This window comes from Hippoglossus stenolepis, chromosome 19, assembly GCF_022539355.2.
Source record: "Hippoglossus stenolepis isolate QCI-W04-F060 chromosome 19, HSTE1.2, whole genome shotgun sequence".
NCBI classification, from domain to species: domain Eukaryota; kingdom Metazoa; phylum Chordata; class Actinopteri; order Pleuronectiformes; family Pleuronectidae; genus Hippoglossus; species Hippoglossus stenolepis.
In genome coordinates, this window is record NC_061501.1 from 10606572 (window position 1) to 10625861 (window position 19290).

The 19290-nt window shown below is 40.2% G+C and overlaps 2 protein-coding genes across 5 annotated transcripts in view; both read right to left on the minus strand.

Moving 5' to 3' along the window:
- Window positions 1-53: 53 nt before the first annotated feature.
- Window positions 54-2637, minus strand: timm21 (translocase of inner mitochondrial membrane 21). Its single transcript, XM_035143143.2, has 6 exons — window positions 2081-2637; window positions 1524-1586; window positions 1307-1404; window positions 1124-1197; window positions 815-920; window positions 54-658 (listed from the first exon to the last, which is right to left on the minus strand). The coding sequence occupies exons 1-6, from the start codon at window positions 2394-2396 to the stop codon at window positions 566-568; spliced, it is 750 nt and encodes a 249-aa protein (XP_034999034.2). The 5' UTR covers window positions 2397-2637; the 3' UTR covers window positions 54-565.
- Window positions 2638-3749: 1112 nt separating this feature from the next.
- neto1l (neuropilin (NRP) and tolloid (TLL)-like 1, like) overlaps window positions 3750-19290 on the minus strand; it is a 67863-nt gene continuing 52322 nt past the window's right edge. For 2 of the 4 annotated variants that reach the window (XM_047344591.1, XM_035143246.2), the window contains 6 exons: window positions 19187-19269; window positions 18036-18181; window positions 11772-11885; window positions 8207-8828; window positions 7294-7368; window positions 3750-4302 (listed from right to left, as the gene is read on the minus strand). In XM_047344591.1, coding sequence (XP_047200547.1) covers window positions 7308-7368; window positions 8207-8828; window positions 11772-11885; window positions 18036-18181; window positions 19187-19269 — 1026 coding nt within the window. In that variant the 3' untranslated portion in view covers window positions 3750-4302; window positions 7294-7307. Of the gene's footprint in view, window positions 4303-4596; window positions 6312-7293; window positions 7369-8206; window positions 8829-11771; window positions 11886-18035; window positions 18182-19186; window positions 19270-19290 lie in introns of those variants that run through there. The other 2 variants (XM_035143247.2, XM_035143248.2) reach the window with 2 other exon arrangements.

A 19290-nucleotide genomic window follows, 5' to 3' on the forward strand; every position in this document is an offset into this window, starting at 1 on the left:
CCAAGCAAAAAAGAATGTATATGCAATGTTTTCAAAAACTCTTCAACTCCTTGTAATTTTTAACTGACTTTGTTTTATTAAATTGGCCACCAAAGCTCCAACTTAAACCAAACGTACAATTTGATACAGACAAAAGACCAATCAGACATGGTCAGAAAAATATAAGCACTGATGTTTCCATTGTATTTGTGTCTCTGTTCAAATAAGAACCTTTTTATTACAATTTAAAATCATTTTGATTACATGTTACTTAACAATTCATTAGTCTTTTAGTCAAAATAAAAACCAAAAAAGAAAATATTGTTTTTGGGGTATTTTTTAAATAACATCAACACAAAAGAGCCAAGATCATTTTATATTGGTCAAGAGACTTTGCTTAGCAAAGCTCTTCATCAAATTCCAACCAGTACATTGTTGCAGCAAAGTTTCAATCAACTACGACTGTTGACACAAGGCGTTTTATTCGTAAATTACAGTTTACACTCATAGCAATTTGTCCAATAACACAAACCTGCCTTTGTGAAACACATTATCCACATTTGTTCAGCGAGTTCGACATCTTCTCTTATCGGTTATCTTCCACAATGATCGTCCGTCTTGGGTAGGTGTCCACTTCCACAAATATGTATCGAAACTCGTATTTTCCTGTTTCATTGTTCTGTAAAATGACAGCAAGTTATAAGTCCATTGAATTTTAACCTTCACTTTAAATGTATAATTTTGAGGTATCATAGTTAAACAAGAACTGTACTGCTTTTACTGTCACATGTATTTCGAAAGATGATTTCAATCAGTGAATTAAAACAACACCAACCTCTTTTGACTCTGAATGTACAGTTCCTTTGAGACCTGGTTCAATGCCTTCGACGTAAAACTTAAGTCTCAGATGCTTCAGTCCGTCCTTCAGGTACTCTGTGTGACTGAGATGGAAACAAACACACACATCTGAGAAAATACCTCAGTACTACCACAACACAGATGTTTACAGAAGGACCGTACAACTTATTTAAAAATGAAAACCAGAACATAGGAGGGATTGTTATATTTATTCACTGACATATTAAAAACACACCCACTAGCACGACTAATCAACACATTGTTTGAAAATCTATTCAATTCCTACCGGACTTGCTGTCTCCTTCCTCGACGTGTGGTCTCACCATAACATTTGATTGGCTCCCCGAATGCACCAACCACCTACACACATGTAACAAAAAGGTTAATAAATCCATGCATACAGTCAAGTGATGACCAGTTTAGAAGTCTGATACTGCTTAGCCTTAGCAGTCAGTGATCTCATTCTTACCTCTGGGTGTGACTTGACTTTGTCAAAGGCTTTCCCATAGACTTTATTTGGACTGGAGGAAGAAAACAGCTCCTGGAACACCACATATAAGAGGCCACCTGAGACACACACACACACACACACACAGGACAAAAAATGTAAACTTTATTTAGTAAAGTAGGTTATAAATCTTTTTGAGATGGATAATTAGATGAAGATTTAATGATGTTACATTAACCTGTCACTCCAAGTCCTATTAGTACAACTATCAAGTAGGTGAAGTCTCTGCCAGCGTCCTTCACTGTAAAAGATTGGAGATGGAAGTGGTTACAACTTAGGCCATAATAACAATGATAATAAAAATAACAACAACAACAATGGCTAAATATTGTTCAATTATTTTGAGAAAAAACATTTTCATATCAGTCGTTGTCTATATTTATCATGTTTAATGTAACATGAATGTAATATTATATTATATTACATGATATTATATAACACCTTCTTTCTAATTCGTTTGTTAAGGAAGCTTAGCAAATACGTTTTAGGTGAATTACCGCCCCCTACAGGCGGTAGCATCGCGTTACTACCAGGTGCTGTTAAAAACACTGGCATATGCATTTCCAAGTTGTGTAAATAATTAAGTGAACTGTGATTTAACTACTATTCAAACATCACAACCCTTTTCAGTTTACTCACAGTAGACGTTTCAACAGTGTGAAATCAGTCTGATCATTTTTATAACAGTAGTAAAAGCACAGAGGACACGTGTCTGTCTCTGAGGGTCTTGTTTACCTTTCTGTGCACCTGAAGGCTTCTGGCTCTGAAACCTGGACACGGATCTGTCTCTGTCCTCGGGGCTGCTCCGGTTTCTGGCCGGGAGGTCCACATGGAGACACCGCCGGGAGAGGCAGCTCAGAGCGGGCAGAGCGAGCGGAGCACCCCCGGCTCGACTGTGGAAGCTCGGTGCGGAGGACGGGGTCCACACGGTGCTGTGTGGGCGGACGAACCAGCTAACCTGCGTGAGTTTACACGTGTGTACCGTGTAGTGATGCGTGGCCGAGGACTGCAGACCCCGATGCAGGGCTCTCAGTATCTGTGTGTAAGCCATGATTGTCCTTCCAATATAATCAGTGCAACCAGCTAGCAACTTCTGGTGCTATATTCTTTAGCAGCGTGACAGCAAGCTAAAGCTAATGCTAAAGCTAAGGAAGTGACCTAACGCAGCCAATAGGGATGTAAAGTTATTAGAAAGATCAACATATAAACATCTACTACTAACCTACTCGAATACTGTGCATGATCCTGTCCCACAGGGGTGGTGTGTGTCAAACCAATCCTGGCGCATAGTTGTGTCGTCACACATCATCCAGAGGATTCATGGGATATTGAGTTTGTATAAGGAAACACAAACTGCCACTTGCCCTTTTACAAAAAAGCTGTGCACACGTCTTCACAGCCTGGAGAGGATTCATTATTCATAGTGTTAAAGGGGACATATTTCTCAGCTATAGATTGTTTTTAAAGATAAATGACATGACAGCTTCTCCAAAAGTGAAGCCAAAGCCTCTCAATATCCCCCTGGTGGCTGGCTGCAGTACAGTCATAATGCCGAGTGCCATTATACCCCAGAGCTCTGAAATTACCCACCCCGGAGTCGGAAGTTGCAACAGGAGCGCACTCTCAAGTCGGAATTTAATCTTGTGAAGGTCATAGGAACCTCCTATTCCTAAATTATTTGTTCTTTTTACCAGGCATTAGCATTCATGTTGAGCGAGGTGTGTGCTCACCTTCAGAGTTCAAAAAGTCAAATAAAAAAGGCAAACAATGTTCTAAAGCTCTGTAAATCTGAAAGCCTCGGAGGTTAATTCTCAGTGTGACATTATTAGTGGCACCTCTAACATTACACATGTTGATTTGATCCACTGTTACTATACAAACTATACATTATAGCACATTGAAGTGTTTGGATATTCACGTTTTATGAACTTGCAAGTTTTAGTTCCCAACATAATTCTGAATTCTGGTGAAAAAACACATAATCCTTTATTCTGTTGTTTGATGAGCTAAAAGCAGTCACATTTACAATAAGTACACCTAAAAGAATATCCTAATCTACTCTAATATTTGTCTAAAAGTACTGGAATCTATCTGTATAATAATATGTCTTCACCATGCATTGTTCAATAGCTGAAATTCCTTAAAATAAGTTCTACCAGGTTGGTAAAACCTATACATTTCCAGAAAAGAACAAAATTTGAAAAAAGTCAGGACCAGTAAAATAAATCATCACAATAAAATCAGTAAACATTAGTTTATTGAAAACGTTCTGTCATTCATTTTCTCTTTCTTATGTGTTATTAAATAAATCAGCAATGGATTTTGAAAAATTGACAAAGACAAAAACATAAATTAGTAATGCTCAGACATCAGTAAAGTGGGAATAAATGAAGGTTAGTTGATCAAAGTTTCACATCACTTTATTTCATACTTTTCTTCTTCACAGGGCTTTAAGTTATTAGTTAAAAACAACCTGATACTCTACTAGAAAGGCATGACATCGAAATAAGATCAAATAGAACTTTAACTCAGCAGCTGAAAATATGCAGTTTCATATTTTAATGCTTACATGAATATGATCTAAAAAAAACCTGATTCTGTTGTTTTTCCCTTCACGAACAATTTTACATTAAAGGTTCTCGATTTCTCAGAAAAAACAAAACAACTTTCAGATACGTATCTGAAAGGATCAGTGTTCCATGGCTCGTCATTGTGGAGCACAGGTCGGGGGAAAAAGCACCTCAGCGGTCCAAAGCAAAGACATTAAACTCGATGCATACAGCACAATCCTTTTTTTTTTGTTTCTTTAAAATTTAATTTTCTCATCACAACACTCTACATTGGTAAAGTTGCTCGGGGCAACAGTTCGCTCAAGATGCATAAAGGTGAGAAACCTTAGCTCCGAATGCTGTCAAACTTGGCAAGATGCAGCGGAATGATGCATCTGTCTGATGTATCTGCAGAGAAATGAAAACACTATTACTTGAGGTCTCTCCCGGCCGCCACACGTTTCTCACCCGCTGCCTCGGCTGCTTCACGTCGTTTCGGCTCAGACTTAATTACCGAGGTGTCTTCCTCCATCTATGTAGCGGCGGGTGATTTGTGTGTTTGTGTGTAAGAGAGTGTAAAACGGAGCCAGAGAAAGAGGAGTAAATGTATGTGTGTGTGAAATGTTTTTAACAGTTTCTTCTTATCCGTAAGAGACGCGTTGACACAGTTGTGAACCAGACACAACACAGAGAACAACAAAGTTTGTGTAGAAAAGAAAAGAACGATTTTATTCGGAATCTGCAGGAACATGAGTCCGTGTATGATCGGGTGGTAATGGAAGGAAAACAAATTGGAATGCATGGACGTAAAGAAAGCATACTTTACACTGAATACAGAAAATAACGTGCACATAATGGAAAATACAACATTTACACAGTGAGAAGAAAAAGAACAGGTACTTTGACAATGACAGCAGAAGAAAAATAAACGTGTCATATGCAAGTGTGAATGAATCACATGTTTTTATGTCCCTGTGCTCAGAGCTGATCTACTTTTCTAACTTTTCACAAAATGCAGGTTGTTTTTTTAAACTCTTCCTTCCTACAAAACCAGCCTGCAAGCAGTGAGTATTAATTGGAAAATAGGGCTAATTCTTCCCCTTTGCAGTAAATATATAGAGTTAATCTCATCAGGACAGACAGGAAATGTAATTTAACTTGTCTGTCAGTAACCTGGGATTATTTAATTTGTCTAGAATTAATTTTATTGTCCTGTATCATGAAGCTAATCATTTTGGTTTGGTTCTGTTTTTCCTCTAAAGCAAATCAGCCACAATAAATTGACCAACATCTGAAAAATAGCATGACTGGGAGACGTGGATGGCGTGTTGCTGACAGTTTGAGGACACGCTAATGGGACAGAGAAACTTCTGACCAAAAGCCAATAACACAAAGGAAAAAGATGAAGCTTTATTGTTATTTATTTTTTTACAAAGCATCAATAAAATCAGCCCTGAAAGATAGTTTGAGTACCTGTAAAAAGTGTCATCTGTTCAATCTGCCCTAGTATAAAAATCTGTTTCAATACAAAGATATTAAGCTCTGACAGTAGAAGAGTTAGATGACAAACAAAGAAACAAAAATCTGTTCTTTGCCAAAATGAAGCTGCTGTCAGAAAGTTAGTGGATAATAGTAAAAGGGAATTTGAATTAAAATGAAAACAATGATATTTATTTGCTCAATTATCTTATTAATCTAATGATTTAGCAAAGCGACTGCATGCGTTGCAATTAATACATTTTAAAGATGCTTTATTTTAACCACTTCTAATGCCCATATGATTTATGTATTAGTGGATGGGGGCCTTTCATATGTTATTCTTAGTATGTTACTGTTTAAATGGATATCAAAGAAGCATGCACAAGCCATCCAACTGGACCTCAAATAGTTATTCAAATTAAACTGTGTCTGGTTATTACAACAATATTAAAATCTAATTAGGTTAGTCATTTATTTAGTTTAATTCCAATTTTCTCTAACAATGTAAATCTTACCTCTATAATTTGCTTTCAAAATCAAAACATGTATGCGACTCATTTGAAAAAGACATGCATAGAAATGAACTTGAAGATGTTTGACCACATTAATTTTGCTATCAGCGAGGACAATGACAGATATGATCCTGACTAACGTCCCAAATTTAAATGTCAATAATCACTTTCGTCGTAAAGGTCCATATTATACCAGCAGGACAAAAAGAATCTGGACTGCCTACAGTACGTAGAGCACAGAGCTGAGCTTAACAGCGTCGCGGCTGTCCCTTGTGTTCGTCTTTGCACATGGACACACATTCAGTCGTCACAGTGTCCCTTCATCATCATCATCAGCATCATGCTGGTGTAAATCTCCGCTCCGCTCTTTCATATGTCAGTGACGCCCGTTCGTATTGATCCAGGATTTCACTATTCTCAAGAAGTCTACATGATGGAGACAATGCAACATAATGTAGAACATAAGCAGACATACACACACACGCACGCATACACACACACGCGCACACACACACACAAACAACAGGACAGCACACGAAAAGACAGAACAATGGGTAGCACCTCATGTGACTGCTCCACCATATGCAGACATTAAGTTGCAGTGTTTTTCTTCAACTTTATAATAAAGAGCTACTTATCAATTCATATTCATGCAACATTTTTTTATATTAATTTATCACGTCGTGCTTACAGCAACCTCATGAAAGCACAATTGTGGAGCGTGCACGTGAAATGTTACACACAAGCGCAAATATTATGCTTCACAATTAACCAAAAAACAAAAATCAAACACTAAAAGTGGCATAAATCATGCAGAGCTACAGAGGAGGTCTGGATACGTGTGTGATTAGTACAGATTTGTAAATTACAAAGAGATTAATGAGATATTTAAATTATCTCAGTGTGCTTTTTTTTTCAATGTGTGCAAAAATCATCCCACTGATATATTGCCATGAAAACACCTGGGATCGTGTTCGCTTTCAAATTTGTGCTTTTTACTTTTACATTTTTTTGAAATGAATGATTTGCTGTCTGGGATAAAAAAAGAGGTTAGACACATTCATTGATTGAACAGCTTCAATTAAAAGATGCCTGACAAAGGTCCATGCTGATGAGATATCCACGGAGTGATAAAATGTATGTCCTCGGGCAAAGAGGACATACAGTATAAACTGGAGCATCACAAAGACGTCAAACAAACTCACTAGGAGGACAAGATGGCTGCAAGCAAGAAAACCATCTTGTTAGGGAAATAAAACAATAAAAAAAAAACATTTAAATAAAATATAAACTTGTGCAAATAATCACAGAAAAGGAAAAGAAAATACAGAAAAGTATATACTGACTGGGTAAATGATGACTACACAACAACATATAGAGATGTTGATTTTTTGATAAGGGTGCTTACCTTGAGATTGTCTCTTAGACCCTAGTTGTGTTGTACTCTGATTCATGTTTGCTCAAAGAGCCAATGAGGCAGAACCTGAAATGTCATGGCTCTTTCATTTAATATCAAATTTTGCATAGAGAGGTCAGAACTCATATTGTGCTACACGACAGCAACAAACTTCATCAGGGCTCTGTTAGGTCTCATGGGAGCCTCGCATGCAGATAAACAGTCAAGAACACTCACATAGAAAAAGGGCATGCAGGAGAAAGTTGCAAAGTATTTTTCTCCTTCACATTGAGTTTTTGTACACAGTTACTTTTCAAGCAGTGCGATTACACAGTAAATTACTTTTTTTGTAAATAGGAAAATCTCTCATGCCAAAATGTGAAGCTATATAAGTCATAGATTTTCAGTATCATAGTTAAAATACGAATGCATTTTGTGTGATAATTTGCATTCATGTCATTTGAAATTAGTCATTTCTATGAATATCAGGCACCGATTCAAGCCCTTGTGTTTAACAGTCAAAATTAGACTGATTATAGAATGAATATCTCTTAAATTGAGGTTTGTATTTAAAAGCTTTCGGACAAACCTCAAAGTTCAGTCGACTTTTATGAATATAACTTATAAATCCCCATTTGAGGAATGCTAACAGGGAGTGCTTGACATGTTCAAGGAGGAGCATGCAAAAGGTAGCGGAATTTAGCCCTTTGTGGAAAAAATTGAAAATAGAAAGGGGATAAATAACAGGGATCAATGCAAACAAAGAAGCTTATCATAATTCTACAAAAGTAATGAGAGGAAGAGGGAGAAAGCTAAAATAATGAAAACAAAATAAATGTAATTTATCCCACATTCATTTCAAACACCCCCATAGTTAACTCTACGGTTGTTGTTCTTCCCTCATCAGAAATCTATGGATACTGACCGCTGTACTGCCTTTTCATGGCGTGAAAGCCGGTGGCTGGTGGTGGGAACTTCTTCCAGGTCGTCGTCCAGGTCACATCCATTGTCCGCCGCCTCCTGTGAGTAGCTGTGCTTCATGACCAAGATGCTCCTGCGGTTTGCCGTGGCCGGCAGCAATGGCCGCACTGCCATGGGCGGCTGTGGAAGGTCCGTGAGCAGGGTGGCTCCGTCGCGGCCGCTCAAGTTCCCGCGGCTTCCTCGTCCACTCAGTGACAGCTGGGATAAGTGGGCGGAGCCGGGGTTGGAGGTGGACCCACAGTGGTGGTCGTGGATGCAGCGCGAGGAGGCACGGCGAAGGGCGTGGTAGTTCTCAAAGTCTTCCGCCAGGTCGACTAAGTCTGCTGATGCCGCTGCGGCTGCGGTGGCACTCCGTAATGTACACAGCTCGTAGTGAGGCGGCTCAAACACCTCCTGGAACATGGTGGGGTCAAAGTCCTCACGCCGCAGGATGTACTTCTTACGTGGCTGCTTGATCTGGACGATGACGGAGACGATGAGGAGGATGAGGACGATGCAACAGGTGACACCGATGATGGTCCCGTTTGTGTTGTTCAGGTTGTCGAGGATGTTGGCTTTTCTTTTCTCTGTACAATTTTCGAGAGAGAGAGCAGGGCGGAGACAGAACACATGAGAATATTACCTACACGGCCCTATAGCATAGCTTAAAAACTTGAAGATCACTTAAAAAACTAACTACATTTCAAACTGTGTAATTAACAGAATACCAACTGTATTCCCAGTTACTGATTAGTATTTCATTGGTTACCAACTAAGACTAGGCATGGTAGGCCTGTCATTTTTCTGCAAGTTTATGAAGTGCGCATGGGGCTCTAGTCAGAGAAACACTCTGTATATAAAGAGTTTAGATGATGGGATCTTTTTTCATCCTCAAAACCAGAAATGCAAGAGTTCAATGAGATGATTAAACTGTGTATCTATCACTTCTAATGTAAGGGATGGTACCATGTTAGGCCAAACCAATACATAAAGTAGTAAACAAACAGAGCATAACCTTCAAGGATGGGGGCATTTCATTGTACATTATTTTTATGATTGTGTTGAAAAATAAACCCTGTTCACAACCAGCACATTACCTGTGTAGTATTTCTTAACTGTGTGGAAGAAACAGAAACCATAGCTCACATGTAAAGATATCTCCTTACAGCCCGAAACCTGTCATGTCCAGGGTTAAGGCTGTGACTTTTATCAGGTATCAAGCAGAACAAGAAGGTTCTATAAATCACAGCTGTGGTCTCTTTATCACACAGGAAACTACACAGAAGAGCACAAACTAACAGAGACAGTATAAGGACTTGGAAGGACAGGTGGGGCTAATCTGTGGGGAGATGTGTGACATTTTAATACTGGAGGAACTTGTAGCACAGCGACAGTAAATGGATACATTCAGAGCTGTAAAGCAGAAAGGAATAAAACCTGACATTTTACCACTAATGAGGACAAATGTGGGCCCTGTGGTGGACCTATGCATTACTTGAGCAGGGTAAACCGCTGAGAAACATGGCCGCCTCCTTGCTGAGTTCTGCACAATTTTAAACTTAAGATAGGTATCTTAGTCTCTGTGAGGAATTGGCTGTGCAGGATTTACTTAATTGATGCGATTTGTCATTGGTTTGGCTTAAAGAGAGAGAGTTACAGTATGTACAGAATACACAGACATCATCTCTGTCCAACTGTTGTCTTTGATTCAAAGACATGAGGGGAACGGCGAGGCTGAAGCTTACTGTAGAAAAGTAAATTGAGACTTTATACAAGGTGAGACAGAGTGTGTGTTTGGTGAGTTTGACAAGAACTCATCTTAACCAATACGTTAATGATAATCAACATCACTTATTTAATTGATGTGGGAGTTAGGATGCATGAGGGATCAGGGGAGCTGCAGTATAGATCTCATCTTATATGTATTGGAACGAGGTGATGGGTCGGTAAAGGTCAAGGACCAGACAACTAGTTAATTGGAAATATATAGTAGTGCAGAGAAAAAGTAGCTCATCCCCAGAGTCTTGACATATTGGATTAGAATCATAAATTTTGATGCTGCAAAAAGGAAAATCTCAAACCAGAGGTGGAGATTATCGAGCTGCCAGCATTATCTCTCTAACACAGAGATTTTATTTGGGTGTGCGACCCAGTAGCATTAACGTCATTATAGCAATGTTTGTATCCGACCAAGAGAATTATGCCATTCACGATCGATTAACTAGTGGAAAATCTCGCCTGGCTTTAGCCCTTCTGTTCCGGTTTATTCTGCTAGTGCAAGAGCACACTGCTGATGATTGCACAATGTGCCAGTACTGTCTAAAGGTGTGGATCCAATGGCTTTAAAATTCTGTGTGGAGAAGAAGAATTTGATAGTATCACACACAAAGGAAGTTCACAGAACCTCGCTCAGCTTGAGCCACCTTCAAAGAACGATAACAAAGACATGAGAGCAGTTCTTGCACATCAACCTGGACCCAGATGAATTGAGTTTGTGATGAACCTCATAAAGCCAGTTTGAGTTTTATAACTTGTACATCATATTAATATATAAACTAGAATTACTGCTCTGTAGTTTGTTTGGTTCTGCCATCAAGTAAAGTTGTAGGAAATAGGGTCTCATTCACACAGGAGTGACTACAGTTTTTCTAAAGTACACCCAGGTTAAACCACAGACTATAAACAAAGAGATGATATATTATATATTCAGATATCAAGCCTAAATATCTCAAACACGAAAGCTGCCATCTTTTGCATGTACAGCCAGAGTCTGCTCAGTAGTGATCGGGGAATACGACCACAAAAATGATCACTTGAACAAACAGATAACAACTACCAGACGTGTACTCTGATTTTTTAGAGCGGTCCATGTTCCCTCTACTAACGTGGAGGAGGTGGGGTTCATGGCCTCTACTGCAGCCAGCCACATATGGCGATCGAGAGGCTTTGGCTTCAGTACTGGGGAGCAGAGTCGTGTCGGCCATCTTTAAATGCAGCCTGTGGTTCAAGCTCTAACGCTCTGCCACTGTCCATGGTGCTGAAACATTCAAAACTACTGGATGTCTCAACTCTGATACTTCCATCTGTACTCTTACAAGTAGTACACTATGAACACGTATATTCTCAGGCATAGTTTGTGAATTTCAACCAGACAATATCTACAGGCGGCTTTGCTCACAATTTAAATATCTTATGTGTCCTCCTTTCTCAGCCACATTTTCAAAAGAATAAAAAAAAATGTTAGCGGCCCTTGCTGCATAGCCTGGTTGGCAACTGTTGAGGGTGATAAGTGTCATGAGTAGCATTTCAAACTTGACTATTATGAGTGCACCATCTGGGCAGTGATAATGCTCTGCATATTGTTATAAGTGTGCACACTTTTATGCACTCGAGATAGCAAGTGTGAGAATGGGATGATTGAGACACAGCAGAAGTCTCTTCCCAGGGTGCTGCAACTTTATCTCAAACCATTAAAACCATTGGTTCAGGTGGGACAAAAGGGTCAAGGGAGCTGAAATGTAACATCTCACCTTTACACTGGTTCTCGTCCCAGGGGTAGACACAGTTCTGCATGCCGTTACACACCAGTGTGTTGTTTATGCACATGTTGCTGTGACAGAAGAAGGCATCTGCATCACAAGGAGCTGGAAAAGAAGAAAGCAAATCAACACGATATTCCTGAGAGCTTAATGATTATCAGGTCAACCTTCACGTGTTCATAATCAGAAGATATAAAAACAGTTTGGTAAAAAGTTTAACTACTTTTATTCAATATCTCTTTATTAAAAACCATAAATGAGAGGAGCACTAGCTGAATTTGAAGTACAGCTGTAAAGAAGTTCGAGTGTGCCAGATTTAGACGAAATAAATTTGAATGGGAATTACTCAAATCAGACCTGTTCCCCATGAACCCATCTGTTCTTCATGAATTTTCATCCTCAAGCACCTCTTCAAACATTTGCAGAGGCAACTCGATGATGTGACTGAATTCCTTGGAAAATGTGTGTGTGTGTGTGTTTGTGGCGTTTGCAGAGATTGCCATGACATTTCGGAATCATCCGCACAAATAACAAACCCACAACAGATCCTTCCTATTTATGCGAGATGATGTTTATTTGTCCTCGGTGCGCAGCCCTTGTCGGCACGTAACCGGGTAATAAACACGAGCATGTCCTCAAACACACCATCCATCATGACACCTGCCCTTGCCATGAGGCCTGTTGGAGACATAAAGCTGCCATTGTCTCCGCCTCCGTGAGTCACACATCAGCAGAACATGGTCGTAAAAACCGGAGTGATAATGTTTCAGGCTCCATCATCATATGGCAACATAATCATTTAAACCCAAGGTGCCCTTTTCTCTCAGCAACCAATCAGATAAATGCATAAACCACCTGATTGGTCAATACATAGAGTAGCTTCACCCTGTTAATCTCAATAGAGCCTTGTGAGTGAACCATAGGCTAAAATAGCTTATCCCATTGACTCTACAGCAAATAAAAATATAAATGTGGATTCATGAGGGGACTGTTGGGCCTTTCTAATAACAGGATTTATAAAGCTGGAATTACTTCTACTGCAGTAGTGACAACATGACAGTCTTGGATTCATATATTTGCAGAAACAGAATTTTTTGTTCTGGTTATATTAATCTTTAAAGTTATGAAATTGAATTTCAGGCAAACCTTTTCTTTTCCTTCCTTCCTTCCTTCCTTCTATATTAGTTAAAGTAATAACAGTAATAATGAAAGTGTAAGCAACATTTTTAATGTGATAGCTGATTGAGGTGGAGGAGGTCATTTAAATTTGTTTAGGAACAGTAGCATAAAATAGAAATTGTGTTTAGTGCTGTATTTAAGTAAATGTACTTAGCCAGGTTCCACCACTGCAGATGTAAAGAATAAACCATGCACCATTGGCCCAGGGAAAAGTACTTGTAGAAGTACTTATGAAACCACCTCCAATTTGCACATGTGCCAAGAGTTACCATTTTTGCCACTGACATGAATGTAATGGATAACTCTATCCTGTTGATAGTTGTTTGATATTGGAGGAGACGTCCTCTCCCCTCTCACTCTTTCTCTTGTTCTCTCTCTCTCTCTTTATCTCCCGCTCTCCCCTCTCTCCTGCACAGCACTGGCACTGTGCACTAAAGCAGCTTGCCAGTGGTATGGCAGAGCTGGGGACTATCTGACAGTGTTACCACCGTGATGTATGGCTGTTTTCAGCCCAGCACTCATCCCAAGTGAATAATAACACACCAAATTAGAGTGACTTATCTCTATCTCCCTCTGTGTCCCATCCTGGGACTCTGCCAGAATTTCTTGGGCCATATTGGCTCTCGCCGTGCGTTCTGATACTCCTCTTCTCATTTTCTCCCCACTATCTCAGTTTTTCTTCTTTTCATCCTCTGTTTTTGTTACAGGATATGCCAAAAACTGCAACATTTGTTTGCTCACAACCACCAGAGGGAGCTCACTCCTTCTCATTCTGCAGCTATACATCCCCCCCCTCTCTCCTTCCGAACACCACAGGGTGAGACCCGACGTTACAAAGAGCGCGATCCACACTAATCTCCTGCAAAATTAATTTGAAGACTTTGTAATAAAAGTGCCCTTTTGCCCGCACAGAAACAGTCACAGTCACTACTGGCAGCATAAATTAACTCCTTAATGAGTGGCTGATGAAAATAGTCTGAGTGTCTCTGCAGAGGGGAGGGGAGGAGGGGGGGCTTCAGCAGTGAAGCGCTGGAAGCTTCACATGGGTGTAATGAATTTTTCAACCCAAATAATCACTATAGATTTGTTTTGTGTGTTTTTGTTTTGTAGTAGTGCAGTTAGACTATTTCTACTCCAATATATTTCTGCCAGCACTGTAATCTCTCATTTCATCAACATGATATTTTTTTGGACTAAAAGAATTAACAATGAATAGGATTTATAGTAAATGCCATGTTTTCCCTATACTTTGCCTGCAAATGCTCCTCATTGGTGCTAAAAAGACCGACCCTATCTACCTGGAACTGATCTCCCTTCATCTGCCACCAGTGAAATGTACAGAAGAATAGATTTAAAGATTATTTTATTGGTTTTTACAGCACAGCATGGACCAGCACCCGCTTATATCTCAAGTCTCCGGAGACCTTCCATATCCACACGCCCCAGAGGGGAGTGAGCCTTTGCTGGTTCCATTTATTTCCACCTTTAAATTAACCACCTTTTTTACAACTGCCTCATAAAGGCAATTCATCATTAAGATTGTCTGCTAGTGTGACTTACTTATATATCCATCCATCCATCCATCCATTATCTATAGCCTACCGCTTATCCGAGAGGTGGGGTGGGTAAGGGTCCACCCCAATTGTGTTACATCTTCTGTTAACTAATAACTAGTGCACAGTATTTTCTCCATCCCAACGCAACCAAGATAACAAGTATGCAGAGATGATTTAATCTGATCTGAGACAAGAGCAAAGGTGCATACGTGAGCAGGTATCAGCACAGTATGTTTTTCTCCAATGCTTCCATGCATACAATTAAGAGGCTTTACACGAGACGAGATGTGATGTGTGTATCGGAGCAAGAGTAAAATAGTCAAATTTCCATCTGCAGCTCCGGAGACAGGTATCCGTCGCTGAGGCGTAACGATTCTGACAGCCGAGACGTCGCACAAGCAAATATATCACCCGAGACATAATTGCTTCTCGGGTAAAGATAGGTTTCGCTTTCTTCTACCTCACATGTAGTTGTGTGTGTTTGTGAAAGTGAGCTCAGAGCTAAAGTGAGAGGAGCAGGTGTGAACTGCATGAACGATAAAAGTGGAAGTTTGCATTTGGGAATGTTGCTCTCCCACCGCAGCGACTCTCTGGGAGTCAGCAGCTTTGAATGGTCCTCTAAAAGCTGCTGGTCCCACTGGGAACCAGCAGCTGTGAAAAAAAAAATATAGAAAGGCTCAGGATCTACTGTGGCAGGGGAACACTTATTGTAAGAAGTGCCCTGTAAGCTGCAAATCCAGTTAGTGCACCGCTAAAACAAACACACACACACACACACACACACACACACACACACACACACACACACAGGCAGTGGTAACACAATTTCCTTTCACTTGCTTTTGTAGTACACATCATAGTATTGGCCACATCTGCATCACATGCCATGATATATATTGATAAGACAATCGTAACTCAAGGTCTTCTTACGAGCTTCTTCAACAGCTTTCAACAACGTCTCTGGAACGCCCACTATTCAAACACACTATAATGATGACTGTAGTTTTCTGAGTGAATATCTGCTGATAAAATTGTCATAGAGAGCTTTCTCCCAAATTAATTTCAAAAGAGTATTTTTTGAATGGCAAAAGGCTTTGGTGCAATGAGTGGCTTTAAATCTTCCTAATACTGTTTCACACACTCGTAAATATCAGTCCTCTAATCATGCCAGATGTTTCTCATCAAGATCCATGAATCTTTCTCTGAGGAATCAAGCAAACTGTTGAAAAAAGCCCCGTCTAACAATGTTAAAGAAAATTCCTGGATCCGCCCCCCTGATCCAGATCTGCACCAAAATCAAATTCCCTTCCCCGGGTCATGCTCTCGGTTTCAAAGCCCGAAACTTATCCCCGAGCAGATGAGGAAAAAAATCTGTAAAATCATTCATAAACATGTATAGGTGTACATACATACATCTATATGAAGATGTACATAATATTTAAAAGGATCAGCCACAACATACAGGTTTTTTGTTTTTCAGGTAACTTGTTTTAATGCTGTGGCTGATCGGTGCATATGTAATCACATCTTGTACACAAGTCCTTTAATATAGCTTTGGCTCTTAAAATACCTAAAAAAACACGAAATGTAATCGCACGTAGTACACACATGTATATTTAGTTTCACTGGGATTTTCTCCAAACTAATCCCTCTGCATACTCCCATAAGCTGCATCGCTCCACATGTACCAATGCACAGTACTGTGTTCTACTTTTGCAGGATTCTTGAAAAAAAACACAAAACCCCCCCAAAAAACAATCTGCCATGACAACGAGGTAAGAGCGCACACTAGACGGAGCTACTTGTGTTACGGTGTGTGCTTTCCGGAGCTCTCACACACCTGCTCCATTGACAGCTTTGACAGGTTTGGTGCAGTGCTGCTGAGCTGTGGTGGATGTTGCTCTAAAGGCTGAGGTCTGGCTGGGGGATCGCCTGAGTGACTTAGGCAGAGGCGTTGCCCCGGCAACAACACATCCTGGCTCCGCTTGGCGAAAAAAAAAAAAAGGCCTTTCAAAGGGGACACTGACTCCGCAAACCCAAACCACTCAGCTGCTGCTGTCACCCGTTCCATAGATAGTCCCACAACCATCATATCTTAACCCACAGACATGTTGTTGATATATATGGCTGATGTGTGAGGAGCATCAGCCGATCGTCCTTCAGGGTTTCATGATTTCTTATTGGTGTGGCTGCACTTTGTGGCGTTCAATAAATCCAATCAGCTGTGTCCTTATGAAGGAAAAACAAACTGAACTCACTTTGACTTTATCTAAGATGCATTATTTCTGCTACTCCACAACCATAATCCCAATGTGACGCGCTGTGGAATAAATAGAGCCTTCTGAGAGGAAGCATCTGGCATTGGGTTTGGTTTCACCACAGTAAAAAGACCGAATCACATCTTTGAATAAAGTCAATGCAATTCTTATATTTAAATAAGTTAATAAGATTTTTTAGTAGCCTGTTGACCTTTATTTTAAATCTAACCCTGTTTGCTTAGATAGATAGATAGATAGATAGATAGATAGATAGATAGATAGATAGATGGACAGATGGTTAGATGGACAGATGGATAGATAGATATTTTATTCATCCCAGAAGGGAAATTACAATGTTCCAGTAGCAATTAAAAACAAAAAACACTTTTCCTCTTTCTTTTCAAGCTCCAAAAGTGCAGATGCAATGTTCAGTAGTGCAGTGTGTGTGTTTGCGGGTGTGTTGGGGTTGTGTGTTTACTATGGTTTTTGTATCTGGGGCATTCAAAGACCCTGAGTGACGCTGACATGATGTACAGGCCATACTCATAAGCCTCAGACCATTGGCATTCACCTCACTAGTACAAAGAATGCCCTCTGCAACCCCTGTCAAAACTACACGCTCTATCACTGAGGAGCCTGTGAATGAGAGGATAACTGTGTGTGTGTGTGTGTGTGTGTGTGTGTGTGTGTGTGTGTGTGTGTGTGTGTGTGTGTGTGTGTGTCTGTGTGTGTGTGTGTATTTTAATCTCTCCCAGGTGTTTGGCTCAAAGAGGTAGATGTGAACATATTGTAGCTCATCCTAATATTCCTTTGTCTCAGTCTCTGTTTCTCTCTCTTGATCCCGATCTCTTTACCTTTTTTGAAAATAAGGGAATAAACAGCACACCTGTGGCTCTTCCGCAGTTCAGCTCCAATCCAACGATAATGTCAGGTTCACGATCAACCCAGAGGCGATATTCATTAAAGTGGAAATCATGTCCCTTGCTTTCCTGCTTGGTGCTGTTTAAATGGTCATAAAACTGAGTGGAACCCTCTGACAGCACAGTTTCAATGAACGACATCTGATATAACTCAACATAATGTGGTCGCTGGGCCTCCATCAAGACCGGCCCTCTTTTCTTTTGGCATCAACGTCCCTGTCATGGTGTCGTGAAGTGATTAGTAAAGCTAATCCGATTATCTCATTAGGTTGCTGTAAGCGTCTTTATAATAACGAGTACATGTACACGTGCGGGGTGTTTGCTTTGCGAGTGTTGCCTTACGTTCTTGGTAGGTTGTGAAAAGGATGCGGAAGCGGCTCTTGCGGCTGTTCTCGTCCGCCCACATGCGGATGACGCCCAGCGTGGAAACCAGCATGATGTCGTTGGCCACTGTGGAGCAGTACTTGCTCTTGAGGTCTTCCACCGAGCTGAGGCGAGACGGGACGGGAAAGAAACGTATTGGTTTATTATCAAATAACGCCCACGCGTGCTGTGCTTTTCAATAATTCACATCAATTAACAGGAAGTCAAAGCAGCCGTGGTCGTTATACATATTTAAGTCCCGTTATCCGGTGATCGCAAGTGAATGTTGTCGTTATCAGATTGTTGAGGAGCTCATATTTTGTTTTAAGGACACTGCAGTTCACTACTTCATTATATCCTTATCTCAACACACCAAATATTTTATCAATGATCATGATTTCGAGATATGAGTCTCATGAAGTTGCCTGTAAAATTGTATTCTTACTATTTTAATAAAGAAATACAGCAGTTCAATGTTTTGGGGAATATGCTTATTTGCTTTCTTACTGAGCTGTTGATGCAGTAGTAGCTGGTTAGCTTAGCATAACAAAGACTGGGAACCGCTAGCAGCTTTATCAAAAGGGAATGGATTTTTTCCGACCAGTTGACACATTGGACACAGCATGATAATCACCACTGCTGTTTCAATACACATGGCTTACTGGAATGATACGGGCCCCTGACACATGGGGAGAAAAATTAAAATAAACTATGTGAGCTACATCCTCCGGAAAAAACAGACCGTGATTGGAATGCTAATTGTCCCTCCATGTCAGTCACACATGACGTCCATAACTGAATCGTCCAATGAATAGGTTGCTGTTTTTAACGTTTGTGTCTGGAAAGAATCTGGCCACTGAATAAAGCATTGCCTGATAATCTACATAAAAAAATAAATGATTAGTTAAATATGTGTATTGAAAAGTTGATTCCATCATGTATCATTGGATGGTACTGATCGACAAAGGACTAAAATACTGTCTTAACCTTCTGTTCACAGGAAAAGCACAAAGTTCAAATTGTTATCTCAGGGTAAAAGAGACGATTTAATCATGATTATGAGATAAGGGGCCAAAGACGTGGAGAAATTGAGTCTCTGTATGATTCATTGAAATGTCAGAAAGTCCCACCTGCCGCCATCGTACACTGCCACAAAGTTGCGCTTGCACTCGTTGGAATTGGCCATCTCATAGTCGAGGAAACGCAGGTAGATCTGTCCAGGAGGCGGAGAGGA

Coding starts and splice junctions, on each gene's coding strand:
- timm21 (XM_035143143.2), bottom strand. CDS start 2,396: ATGGCTTACACACAGATACTGAGAGCCCTGCATCGGGGTCTGCAGTCC. Junction 1,405..1,523: donor AATAGGACTTGGAGTGACAG/GTTAATGTAACA, acceptor TGTGTGTCTCAG/GTGGCCTCTTATATGTGGTG. Junction 921..1,123: donor GGAAGGAGACAGCAAGTCCG/GTAGGAATTGAA, acceptor TTTCCATCTCAG/TCACACAGAGTACCTGAAGG.